The following is a 13319-nucleotide window of genomic DNA, read 5'->3' on the forward strand; positions in this document are numbered from 1 at the left end:
TGAATATTTTTTTGTTTTATTTATAGTTTGTAAATGTCTAAACAGAAGTTAATTTCAAATAATTGCATTATTTCGGCGTATTCTTCATTCAATATATCAGCTACTTGCTTCCAATAACTTCGTTTAGGTTCATCATCTTGAATTTGAATACTGACTTGTTTCAGTTCTGAAAAAAAAAACTGGATATAGGACCTACTTACTTTCCCCGTAACGCAAGCATATTAATTGCTTATTTTGGGGCTAGATAGCGCTGTGTGAAATTGTCCAAAGATATTTATTTATTATTTACTAGCGGCCGCCCACGACTTCGTACGCGTGGATCCCGTTTTACCCCCTTCATCTATCTTACGCGGTTTAGATTTTTTCATACATAAGTTTTTTCCCGCTACCTCCCGTTCCCGTGGGAATTTTGCAATATCCTGTTGTAACTAAGCTTTAAGTTTACTAAGACACCTGCATGCCAAATTTCAAGCGTCTAACTTAAGCGGTTTAGATTTTTCATACAAAAGGATTTTCCCGCTTATTCCCGTTCCCGTGGGAATTCCTAAGTATGCTATAACCTGCCCAGGAGTACGAAGAATAATTGTACTAAGTTTCGTTGAAATCCGTCGAGTAGTTTTTGTTTCTATAAGGAACATACAGACAGACAGACAGACAAAAATTTTACTGATTGCATTTTTGGCATCAGTATCGATCACTAATCACCCCCTGATAGTTATTTTGAAAATATATTTCATGTACAGAATTGACCTCTCTACAGATTTATTATAAGTATAGATTTACTTTCATTGTGTATTAATTTAGTTACAGTGCGACACAAAAGAGTAGAAATTTAATGAGGGCACCACTGCCGTTCACATAGCAACCCCGATAGCGCGACTAGATTGGTCGTGATGCTTGATTTTTTTTAGTACTTATTTGGGGCCATTCGTTTATTACGTAAGATGCATAGCAGTGGCGGCGTAGCATGGGTTGGCCCAGCACCCCCCTCCCCCCATAAGTCCTTACAGACTTACAAGAGGTTGAGGTAAGACACCCCAGAATGGTCTGGTGCCCCCCATGATTTTTGGGTTACCGATTGAATGAATGAATGATGATGAAAGATGTTGTCATACTGGCGCCAGTGAGTACTAATCTGCGCGACTGTTGTCACCCCCTGATGAGTGGCACCCGCCCGGGGCGGACCGCCCCCACCGCCCCCACCGCCCCCCCCTTACGCCGCTAGTGCCTGATGTTATTAGTAAGTAAGTAGGATTATACATACTTATTATACTTTTTTTTCGAACCCGGGACCTCTTGGCATAGTAGTCCATTTTAGAACCAATACACCAAACGGCCGACAATTATAATAAATATTTAATACTAACTATCACACACGCCACACGCTATGATCTGAAGCATTTTCCTGAGATCGACCTCGTCGGCCACAGCGCCGACGTACATGAACCGCACCAGCCTCGGCATAAGCTCGAACACTCTGCGTAGAGGGAATGTCGCGAACCTCCATTGATGTATGCTCAACGTTACTGCAAAAATGAAACAGGATTTTCAAATTGAAACCCGCTCAATATTCACTACATGTTTCCCGCCATGATTTGAGAGGAACGCTCGCAGAACCTGAAACAATTTTTGTTGTTGTCTGATTTTAGAAAAATTGTCGTGGGTGACTAAGCTAGAAATTGCTTTCTTTTCCTGTGCATAGCTGTAATAAATAATCGTTTTATGGTATTTATTTTGAATGAAAAAAAAACAGCGTCCCGCTACGGTTGTTTAGTGGAACATGATCTTTCGTGCTCAGGGCACTGGTTGTTCTAGACTTCGAGAATATCTAATCGCAAAGCAGAGTGGTGAATCCGACTTCCTGAAAGATATGGACTATGGTCAATGGTCATCTATGGTCCTACATCTACGGTAGGTATGATTGTACATTATTTATTTATTTACCAAGATTGTGCGCGTAACGAAAAGCAACATGGCGAATAAAACAACTCAGATCTGAGTCTTGCCGTTGCTTCATTTTCATGTCTATACCCAATTGAAGATGAGTTTCCCGAAGTGGTATGCTGGGCGTCAAAAATCTTCTTACATTATCGTAGTCGCGTATACGAACTGAAACATAGATAAATTAAGTAATCTACAGAATGTAAAGTTGCAAATTTTGTCAAAAGCAGATCAACACCTAATAGGTAATTTACAGGTTTTATCTTTCGATAGTACCTTCTGGATTATATTAATTACTCATTAGAGTTATTATGTTAGTAACTGTGCCCGCGACTTCGTACGCGTGAAAACCCGTTTTTGCAACATTTTTCATTGTTGCTCTGCTCTATTACTTGTAGCGTGATGGTATATAGCCTATAGCCTTCCTCAATAAACGGGCTTTCTAACACCGAAAGAATTTTTCAAATCGGACCAGTTCCTGAGATTAGCGCGTTCAAGTAAACAAACAAACAAACTCTTCAGCTTTATAATATTAAGTATAGATGGTACAGGTAGGTATCTACCTATCTACAGTTACTGAAATAACTTCCTAACTTCGAATGGATCTAAAACCTTTTTGCCGCTGAAACTTTTCTAAAGCGTTCAAGTGGTTCAAGTAACAGTGACGAGCTATTACAGATGCACCAGAAAGTCGATAATTTATATTATGTTTTAATTACAGAATGACATCAGCAAATACAGGTCTGGGCAGGCGATGGTGACGCGTCGCCAGGCCGTGTCCGGGATGTCGTAGCCGCCTATGCCCAGCGCGGCGTCAGCTCGACCCGGGGTCTGGTCTTCCCGGCACATCAACTAAGAACGTGGTTAAAATATTTAGGTAAGTTGAATACTTATTTACTTTAAATTATATTTGACTAATGTTACCGTGCACTCATAAGCCTAAATATAGGTTTTTGTCAGAAGTAAGTAGGTTCACCACATTTGTCCAAAAGGCGATGGGGATCGAAATACCGCGCCTCTTACTGACGTCGTTGGCTATTTAATTACCACCAATCAAACATCAATTTCCTTAATTTTGGTCTTTTAAATGTAATGTAGTCCTCCCTCTGAACTCCTCCGCTAATATGGCTAAGAACTATACACTATACGGGACTAGGTATTCCCAACTCTCGTTCCCACCGCTGCACCTCCTGTGTATCCAAAATCTACAGCTTAACCGCCAATAAAAACCCGAGTAGGTATATAATAAAGTATCAGCAATTTATTACACCGATCTTGTCGCGACAAGGAAAAATTTCTGTACTTTTAAGCGATTTTGTGAAAAATATTATTGGCAGGTAGTTGCTAATTGCTCATAAGATAGGCCCCCTGAATTGATAATTTTATTGTCCGTGGTGCATAATCTTTTCTTAAAGGTTTTAAACCTTTGTTTGTCACCTGTCATCCACTTAGCAATGGAGGGAAATCGAACCTTAATTTCGAACTCCTCCTATGTTCTTCTGATTTTAATTTCGTTGCGGGTCCAATGACAGTTTAACTTTCCCCCGGGACAAACTTGACCTTCATTGGTTGAGTTTTTGTGGCGGTGAAGCTGTAGATCCTGGCTACACAGGAGTTGCAGTGGTGGGAACGAGAGGTGGGAATAGTCCCGTAGGTATATAGTAAAGGTCAAGTTTGTCCCGGGGAAAGTTGTACTGTCATTGGATCTGCAACGAAATTAGGTAATCAGAATAACATAGGAGAAGTTGGAAGAGTAAGGTTCAATTCGCTCCACTGTAGTAACTTTCTTTCTCACTCTCAATCTTTTTATATATGTTACGGTTAATGTGATAAATTGAAAATTATTAATAATAACCGGTTATTATTCGGCATGTGACGATGCACAGCATCTGGTGAGAGATGCGTCTACTTCCGGTGTAGTTTTTTTTCAATTTTATACCATAAATGACGTCATTTCCGCAATTATTTAATAGGAATTGATTTGACTTACTTCCGTTTGCCGCCATTTTAGTCACCTGGGGGCGAGCTTGCTCGGAGTTCTTCATAGCGTCTTTAACTTCCAAACTAGCAACATCGTAAGCAGAAACTCTGCTCAGATTTTTACTGAAATAATTTATTTCTCAACGTTCTTATACTAAGTTTAAAATTAAAAAGTGCAATTGACCGCGCGTGTGTGACCGCGAACGACATGTACGTGATGGTGGTTGGCGCCAAAGGGGACGAGTGTCTTCCGGACGACGAGCAGGTGGACCCAGAGCGTCGGATACCGGAGAAACTCGGACCCCGGCGAGATTCAAAACGGATGAAACGAGGTACGTGGGATTCTGATAGCTTTAACACTCTTTTCGATCAAATGAGCATTCTCGCGAATCTCTTTATTGTATAAATAGATTGAATAACGTACCCACAACCATCTTATACAATTTTAACGGCGGCCCCGTCAGCCCCAATCGCAAACATTACCAATCAAAACATAATAATATCTTTATTTGCTTAGACTGATTAAATTAGTTCTTACAAATCGTCAAATACTAATAAGTAAGTAACCTTTACCTACACATCTTATTATCTTTAAAGCAAATACATAAGCCTCAAAATAACTCCCTTTGATTTAGAACAAAAAGCCAAGGATTCCAAATCAGTCCCTTCAGGTCCCCTTGACGACCAATAAGTCAAAATGACCATCCACTCAGCAAATTCTATGGAAGCTGCCTTTGAGCGTACCTATCTTGGGCATTGGCAGGCGTCATCATTTTGCGGAGGTCAACCTTTTACCTGACAACGGTTCCAGGGATGCGTCTGCCATTCACCTCCAAGCCGATGCTTGCCCCTGCAACGCCGTGCTTTATTCAGCGTCTTAACACTCTTGACTGTCTAGCGCTGACCAAATAAGAATAGCAAAGTCAAGTGACTTTCCACTCAGCAAATTCTACGGAGGCTGCCTTTGAGCGTATCTTAGGCCGTGGTAGGCGTCATCAGACTGCGGAGGTCAACCTGTTACCTGACAATGGTTCCAGGGATGCGTCTGCTATTCACCTCCAAGCCGGTGCTTGCCCCTGCACCTGCAACGCCGTGCTTTATTCAGCGTCTCAACACTCTTGACTGTCTAGCGCTGACCAAATAAGAATAGCAAAGTCAAGTGACTTTCCACTCAGCAAATTCTACGGAGGCTGCCTTTGAGCGTATCTTAGGCAGTGGCAGGCGTCATCAGACTGCGGAGGTCAACCTGTTACCTGACAATGGTTCCAGGGATGCGTCTGCCATTCACCTCCAAGCCGGTGCTTGTCCCTTCAACGCCGTGCTTTATTCAGCGTTTTAACACTCTTGACTGTCTAACGCTGACCAAATAAACCGAAATCCTGTTAAAACAGGTGCTGAAATTACCAGATAAGGCACTGCTCAGCATGAGCCTGCTCCTCACAATATTCCTTCGCAAGAAGGACAGACCAAACAACCTATTCTATTAAACGTCCTAATCATTAGATACAATTATGTAAGTATTGAATTGATCCGATCTGAAGTAGTTGAATGCTAAATAAAATTCTAAATCTGGATGCAGATACCGATCACAGAGACACCGCCGGCCTCTCCGCATGTCTTGTCAAGGTACCCTAAAATTATCAATCTCTCGTTCTCTACTGCATACCGAAAAACATTAATACAATTACAAACTACTTACTAAACCTCGTCACCTTTGACAAACCAGGCGAGACAGCAACTACTGGAACGGAAGGTTAGTGTGTAACATTTTATCTTCTGGAACACCTTAAACCTTGTCAATTACGTGAACTCAGGTTCAACAAGTCGTCATCTCTAAGGATTTTGTCGGTAAATACGAAATCTATACGACTCAACAAGTGCCTATAATGGTAAGCTTGATCTCCAGTGAGGGCTCATCACAACTCGACCCCACACAACCGATCCAATACACAAGACTCCAGCTCAGCATCTCTTAACAACCATCTGGATGTCTACAAAATATCAGAAATCATAATCAGCGATGGGGGATTTCTCATTCTTTCATTCATTTCATGTGCGTTCACTAATTTTGCTATCGGACAATCAAAGCATAGCCTATACTCGAAACTAAGGGAGGAAGGGGCACATTCAGAGCCTCTATTGGAACTGTCTCTCTAACTTTTCAACTTGAAAAACATCACCTCCTTTCGGTCCAGTCGGGTAAAAATAGCTCTGACAGCGCAAAATATTATCTCCCAGGTCGATTCAATCAAATTTATCTGACGATCTAGGTCGATTTACGGGGAAAACAACCTACTTAGTGGCATCTCCTGGGTTCAAATCTAAAGGTAAATATTCCAAAAGTTCGGGAAACTGGATATCCAGAGACCCCACAGAGATTCACCAGCAGCCTTTGCAACGACTTCAACCAGGGTGGCTATGGTGGTAAACTAGGCTAAATCTTTGCTGTCCCGTTTCTCACCACAGCAAAAGGTACCTGCTTAGCACCTCGAAGTGACCTTTCTGGCTTTTCTTAGCAGGGTTCGAAGCCGACCCTCAAAATACAGAATCTCCACCAGTTCTTACCACATGGTGACCTCCACGTCAGGATCAGGTAACATGTATTTTTTTAGTATGTTGAGTTGGGGGTAATAAGGTATCGTTCCTAAAACATACCTGGCAAAAACCCACTTTAAAAACTTATAAAATAACCTGGCCTTGGTGGTTAAACTAATGGCCTAAGGAAAACAGTCGTAGCTATATACTTACCTCTTGAAGCTCGACAGCAAGATTTATTTGCTAGACTAAATCGTTTATCTACTCTTCTATTACCTTTATGCCCTGTGGGTCTAGACAAAATTCACTTTAAAATCGCAAACCAGTCGAAGGATGGTCGATTAGCCTTCTTTTTTCTATATGAAGTTATAATGTATCCAATTTTCGATTCGATCAAAAAGTGCTACTTGTCTAGGGGGGCTGGTATTACTAATCTAAAACTATATTAAAGATAACTTTAATTTTCTTACTAAGCATAAGAGCTTAACCAATTTCACTTCCCGATAAAGGCCTTAAACCCAACAGTAGGTATCTAAAATGTGACCTTTACGAGGCTTCTCGTAGACTAGCTTATGTATATTTTTCTCCTACCATCTACATCAGCTGCTGACATGACAAAACATAGTCTCACCTGAATAATTTCAAGATTAAGTTAATAAACCTTGACCTACGAGTAAGTTCGGCACCGTTACGGCATCATACAAACAACTGGGAAAAATAAAACAACAGCAAATCCCAAAAAAACAACATAGGTATGCCCTAGCTACGGTTGCGTAAGTTACTGGAATCAGGCGAGCAGAGGCGAACAGCGGAATATAATAACACATTATTTATTTATTTTTCAACACCAAGTAATACTAGGAATCTACATGGATAAAAACAGTATAAAGGTTGTTGGATTTAAAACCTCTCCTGGCATTGTTGACTTCGTTGTGGCATCTTTAATTTGGGTTGATATTTAGCCATAGATTAAATTATTTGATGAGATATTGGTGTAGGCAGAACAATAATAGCAATATTATAAGGCAGACACTTTTATTAACTGATCTACGACCGATACACCAAATAACATATTATTTAATTAATAACTTTCAATCAACAGATCTAAAGCATGCATGTTGGATACTCTTCAATCACATCGTACGCCTGTATTATAAACTTATGTTGATGACTCGCATGAATCTTACTGCCATACGGGCAAATTATATCAATACACACTCAATCTGCATTTTAATGAGGAAAGAATTTCTGAATTCAGTTCAGTAGCTTTCCAGTTTATTCATTTCAAACATACAAACCCTCCTACTTTGTGATATTAGTGCTGCTCTCACTGTGCATTTAGAACAAAACATGTTAATACCCTGAAATTAATCATGTTCTAATCTAGTTCTGTTACAGAAACTCGAAAACTTTCATCACATAGCGCCATTGGTAAGTAGTCACCAGGAGCTAATAAACAAGTCTCTCACCAGATGCTGTGCATCGTCACATGCCGAATAATAGTACAAGTTTTACAAAACAATAAAACTTGTATTATTGAGCAGAGACGATGCACAGCATCCCAAGAAGGCCTCCTGGTGAGCTCTCTATGAAGAACTCCGAGCAAGCTCGCCCCCAGGTGACTAAAATGGCGGCAAACGGAAGTAAGTCAAATCAATTCCTATTAAATAATTGCGGAAATGACGTCATTTATGGTATAAAATTGAAAAAAAACTACACCGGAAGTAGACGCATCTCTCACCAGATGCTGTGCATCGTCTCTGCTCAATAATACAAGTTTTATTGTTTTGTAAAACTTGTACTATTATGAATAATTACCGACAGTCGCGGTGAAAGTGATAAATTAATCACATTTAACAGTGATTATTTAATAATTCAACCTTAGTAACTAAATTTCATAAAAGAGAACAACATCTTGTGTACGTGCTCGTGTACAGCCAAACTTTAGAACGTTTTGATATCATATATTATTATAATTTGGCATAATGAGTTTGGAATGTTTCTTGCATAATATTACTTTTCCATAATGCCTATAACAATGTTTTGATTTAAAGTGAAAAATAGGTTAAGGTGCGGCAGGGGTGGCCCTTGTGCCACCCCTAAGCCACCTATTTAGTTTTATACACACATAAATGACCTCATATTAATCACATTCACCAAATCATGCGGTAATTATTCATAATAACCGGCGATTATTCATAATTTTCACATTTATCACTTTGACCGTAACATATACATCTATCTTACATCTATATATATAAAAGAAAGTCGTGTTAGTTACTCCACTTATAACTCAAGAACGGCTGAACCGATTTAGCTGAAAATTGTCAGGGAGGTAGTTTAGAGCCAGGAGAAGGACATAGGATACTTTTTATCCCGTTCGAAATAAAAAAAGTCTGCTTATTTATTGCCATTAAGGCGGAACAAAGTTCGCCGGGTCAGCTAGTATAATATAAAAGAAAGTCGTGTTAGTTACACCACTTATAACTCAAGAACGGCTGAACCGATTTAGCTGAAAATTGTCAGGGAGGTAGTTTAGAGCCAGGAGAAGGACATAGGATACTTTTTATCCCGTTCGAAATAAAAAAAAAGTCTGCTTATTTATTGCCATTAAGGCGGAACAAAGTTCGCCGGGTTAGCTAGTTTTTTATAAAAGAGGAATTATTTGCAAAAAGACCTGCAATCGAAAGTGTGGTCTCTTCAGGACCGGCAGCAAGGAAATTAGAGCGCCCCCAGTTCCGTCGGCGATGTGCGAGTACTCCAGAGCAAGCACACGCAGGTTTCTCAGCTCGCCCAAACTCCTCAGGAAGCAGTGCCGCGACTTGGGCCTGGGGATATACTGCCCGCTTCCTAAGAAAGTAAATTGTACAAGAGCTGTAAATAAATTTTGCGTGTCTGTGTGTGTGTACGCCCATGTCGTATTTATTATCGGATAAGTGAATTCGAAAAATAAATGTTTTTTAAGCTCTAAGTTGCTATTTTAGTTTACTTTTGTTTTGTTTATTTTTTAGTCGGGTGCTAATAAATATAGTATAGGGCACTGCACTGCTGATACTGCTATGTTACTCTGCCTCAAAGTAATTTTTATCTGTTTGGTCGATGCCATTATGCTGCATGCATCATATAATAATAATAACATATTATTATTTAGAAACGATATTTTATTAAATAAGGCATAAAATACAATAAATAAATCATAATAAAGTTAAGGGTTGCATTGCATGTTTAGAGCATTTTCGTCCTTTGCTTCATCTTTGTCAAAATCGTGTGCTTCGGGCAAAATGGCTGTAGCTGTAGTATTTTCTATTTTACGATATTGGAAATTAGGTAAATTCTTTTTAGCAGCGTCCACTGTGTGTCTCAGCCTGTCTGTTGTAACGGGACGCGCAGTACGATTCTCTTCCTGGCATTCCTTCACCAATTCCTTCATATCACCATCGTTTAAAGGTGTTATTTTATCAGAAGCCTTCTCAATGTGTCTTTTCAACTCATTTTCTATGCGCAGCAATTTTTCCTTACTCGAGTTAGTTCTCCATGGTCTTTTTGGGTCTGATCCTGATAGTACGATGCTGTCTGCAGCATCTTTTTTAGCCCTATGAACAAAATTAAAAAGAGAAATGTAGGAATTTGAATGATAAAGTCTGGTAAAAACTGAAGTTGACTTAGGTACATAAAGATTGTTTTACACAATTTTATACCTTTGACGCCTTTAACACCTTTTCCTCTATATTTTTAAATTTACCTTTTGCCCTCAAGTAGCAGCTGTTGAAGTTTCCTATCAATTTCGTCTAGGAGTCGTCTGTCCACCTTGTAAGGATTCTCATGGGGTGCGTCATCAGGCGACATTTCCGCCTGCTCCTCAGCTTCTACTTCTTTGCCGAACCTTTGTTGAAAGTCTTTCACTAAATCCGAACACCTTTCTGATAGTTTAACATCTGGTATTTCTATCTCTTGCAAAAGCTTTGCTAATTTAGATTTCTCCTCGTCAGTCGCCATAATGTCAAAGAATATCAATGTTTGTTGCCATAGCAATAGCGTCCGTGGTAACGTAAAAATCTATCCACGCCCTCATTTTTGGCGGAATAACTGGTTTTTCACAAGGAAGTGGAATTCACAATTGTGTTAACCTTCACGTATGCGACATCAGAGTAGTAAGAAAACAAGCCTCCCATGTACACTCCGATCATGCCTAGAAACGTAGCACAAGGCACCAAGAAACAGAAAAGTTTGAAACTCGGGCACAAAATTAAAAGCGGTACACAATTTATCATATTTAAAATCAATTTATTGGTAATTTTAGTAAGATTTTATTGAAAATTTTGACATATCTGGACAAGTAACTCTGTCAAAAACAAAGCCACTTAAAATCACAGACAAAAGTTGGTAGGTAAATAAATTGTCATCAATAAAGATTCCGATAAAAAAGGTTTTAAGAATGATTATTAAATTATGGCAGGTGTATTTAATTTTATACCAGACTAGCGGCCGTCCGCGACTTCGTAAGCGTGGATCCCGTTTTACCCCCTAGGGGTGGTTTCGTAAAATCCGTTCTTAGTGAGCATCTACGTTCTAAAAGGAACCCCCATGCAAAATTTGAGACTCCTAGCACTTGTAGTTTCTGAGATTTCGTGATCAGTGAGTTAGTCAATCAGTGACCTTTCGCTTTTATAGATATACTTATTACTTACATGAGGGTGGAATTAGGATACCTTTGATAAAGATGGGGGAGTTAGTTATTATAAAGCCTTAGCTGAACGAGTAGCAAGAGCCAAGAAGGCAGACCGATTAACATAGCTAAGCGGTTAAAAAAATAGGAGTAGCATCGACAAACCCGTAGCTGACCTGTGATGTAGCTGTAGTTGATTAGAATCGGGTTTTCGTTGGGTCGCACAAACCGCCATAGGAACAGGTACTTGAGAGACTCCGCGTTGAAGCACGCCAACTGCTGGATCAGCCGCACGCCCTCCAGGCGTCGGCAGCAAAGGTTCTCGAACGAGACCAGTTGCAACCGATCCTGGAAACTAAACTTACTTTTATAGTTCGAGTGACAGAGACCATGACTTGTAAACTTGACCTGCACTACTTAAGCACGATCGAGGTTAAATGTTAATAGGTACTTAGCTTAATTAAATCGAAAAGCTTATATGAGCTCTAGAACTGAAATCCAGCATATCCAATGGGGGCTGTGCATCTGATCAGAGCTTTCATTTTTATTTGAGACCATTTATTTCATAATATTCCATTTATAAGTCTCACCTCAAAATATTTTGCAGTATCCGAAAAAAGGTTTTTCTTTTGAAATCATCCAAACGATCAATTTTAATTAATTGATCTGAAATCATTAGGCGATCCATCTGGCATTGTTCAGCTTCCATTTTCTATAACAATGATCGAAAGACCTCTTTTTACTTAATTTTGTTCTTCCTCTTCTTTTTTAGAAAATTCAACACTTCAGAATTTATTGGGTATTTTAAAATTGTACCTTCAATGTGATTTCCAAAGATTGGTGGAATTCCTTTTGGTACAGCTTTGGCGGTAGTTTCAACGCGGTGTTTGCTTTCCAGAAATAGCTTCCAAGGCGCGTGGGCATCCTGAGGTTGGGATATTGGTACGTAAAGAGCACCTGCTCGCAGTGGAGATCGCCGAAGAAGTATCGCTGCACGTCGTGGATGCTCCAGTAGCGAGTGTCCGTGCTCCTGAAGTATGTAGGTACGTGAGTCATTTATATTATAAGCGGGGTAAAAGGGACACGCTGGCGAAACCTTAATAATGAAGTCTAGAAACCAATCTTACATTGTTTCTCTTTCTGTCTACCTCAAGAGTTTAAGGTTGTAAAGTTTCAACCACGCCAATGCGTGCAGATCACCATCGTCGGCGCGATCATAGGTCAATGATAGGTCGCGCGACCCATGACAGTCCAAGCCACCACGTTGGTGTGAAGCTAACTTCAACCACGAGCGTGCACGCGTTAGTGTGGTTGAAGCATTAAAATCCTATTTTTTATGCATAACAAGGCAGGTATTTGACCACACTCTATTTATTTAGATTTTATACTATTAAGTACCCATTTAGCTGATAAATCGACACCAAAAAATCTAGCAGCCAAAAAAGTTTATTGGACCTAAAGACCATGGTTTGTTAAATCTTAAATCAGCGTGTCCCTTACACCCTGTAAAATGTATGGGCAACATGTTTCTATCATGAGGTGACGTACATAAGCACCTGATCCTCGGGCAAGATGCCGTCAGAGCTTTCGACGTAGTGCAGCCAAATGAAGGGGTTCTTGATCCAGTCGCCCAGAGCTAGTGCCCCCGGGCTGGCGCGGTTGTCTCGTGGCCACAACAACCAGCGGACCTCCTCTAGGTGGCCCACGATCTTCACACATTTACAGTCCTCTGAGGAGATCGTATTTTAACCTTTATTGGTGAAACACTTCAAGCAGTTCCATAAAAAGTTGCGTGGCGCCAAAAATGGCTTAGGGAATTTTAGTAAAGTTATTTTTACAAAACTACATGTTTATATGTATAGGTATGTATGAGAATGACCTAGGAAATGTTGTTATATTATTAGTCGTTAGAAATTCAATTCAAGTAGTCCACAAAATTAAAAAAGCATTTTCATGAACCACCTACCTTCGTTCTCCATTTTTTAGTTGTTAATATTATGTAAAGGCACAAAAGTTAAAACAATAAACGGCTCATAATAAATAAGCTTATCTGAATAGAGAACTGCTAAAGAAAATATATTTTATAAACAAATCTTTAGTGACATTAAAATTTTGACGCGTTTGACTCAAAAAACCCGCATGACTGTATGAATTTGCATTTTGGCATCACCGTATTTGCCAAAAAGTTTAAGGCTTT

General features: G+C 39.7%; 2 protein-coding genes across 2 annotated transcripts; both read right to left on the reverse strand.

Annotated features, from left to right (window-relative positions):
* On the reverse strand, positions 1-13251 carry LOC135087208 (uncharacterized). The gene is made up of 10 exons (XM_063982048.1): positions 13089-13251; positions 12671-12851; positions 11939-12152; positions 11713-11834; positions 11299-11477; positions 9134-9306; positions 2661-2793; positions 1945-2109; positions 1368-1526; positions 1-166 (listed from the first exon to the last, which is right to left on the reverse strand). Exons 1-10 carry the CDS (start codon positions 13099-13101, stop codon positions 21-23), a joined length of 1485 nt encoding a protein of 494 aa, XP_063838118.1. The 5' UTR covers positions 13102-13251; the 3' UTR covers positions 1-20.
* Positions 9597-10801, reverse strand: LOC135086596 (uncharacterized). Its single transcript, XM_063981348.1, has 2 exons — positions 10199-10801; positions 9597-10049 (listed from the first exon to the last, which is right to left on the reverse strand). Exons 1-2 carry the CDS (start codon positions 10450-10452, stop codon positions 9662-9664), a joined length of 642 nt encoding a protein of 213 aa, XP_063837418.1. The 5' UTR covers positions 10453-10801; the 3' UTR covers positions 9597-9661.
* Positions 13252-13319: the final 68 nt, after the last annotated feature.

The sequence above is a fragment of the Ostrinia nubilalis genome, chromosome Z (assembly GCF_963855985.1).
Source record: "Ostrinia nubilalis chromosome Z, ilOstNubi1.1, whole genome shotgun sequence".
Taxonomy (NCBI): Eukaryota; Metazoa; Arthropoda; class Insecta; order Lepidoptera; family Crambidae; genus Ostrinia; species Ostrinia nubilalis.

Excerpts from the sequence above, each read along its gene's own strand:
- LOC135086596 (XM_063981348.1), bottom strand. The coding sequence starts at position 10,452 with ATGGCGACTGACGAGGAGAAATCTAAATTAGCAAAGCTTTTGCAAGAG. Across the intron at positions 10,050-10,198 it reads CTGCTACTTGAGGGCAAAAG|GGCTAAAAAAGATGCTGCAG; the intron begins GTAAATTTAAAA and ends TTTTGTTCATAG.
- LOC135087208 (XM_063982048.1), bottom strand. Across the intron at positions 11,478-11,712 it reads ATACTGCAAAATATTTTGAG|TTTCCAGGATCGGTTGCAAC; the intron begins GTGAGACTTATA and ends AAGTAAGTTTAG. Across the intron at positions 167-1,367 it reads AGCGTGTGGCGTGTGTGATA|AACTGAAACAAGTCAGTATT; the intron begins GTTAGTATTAAA and ends TTTTTTTTTCAG.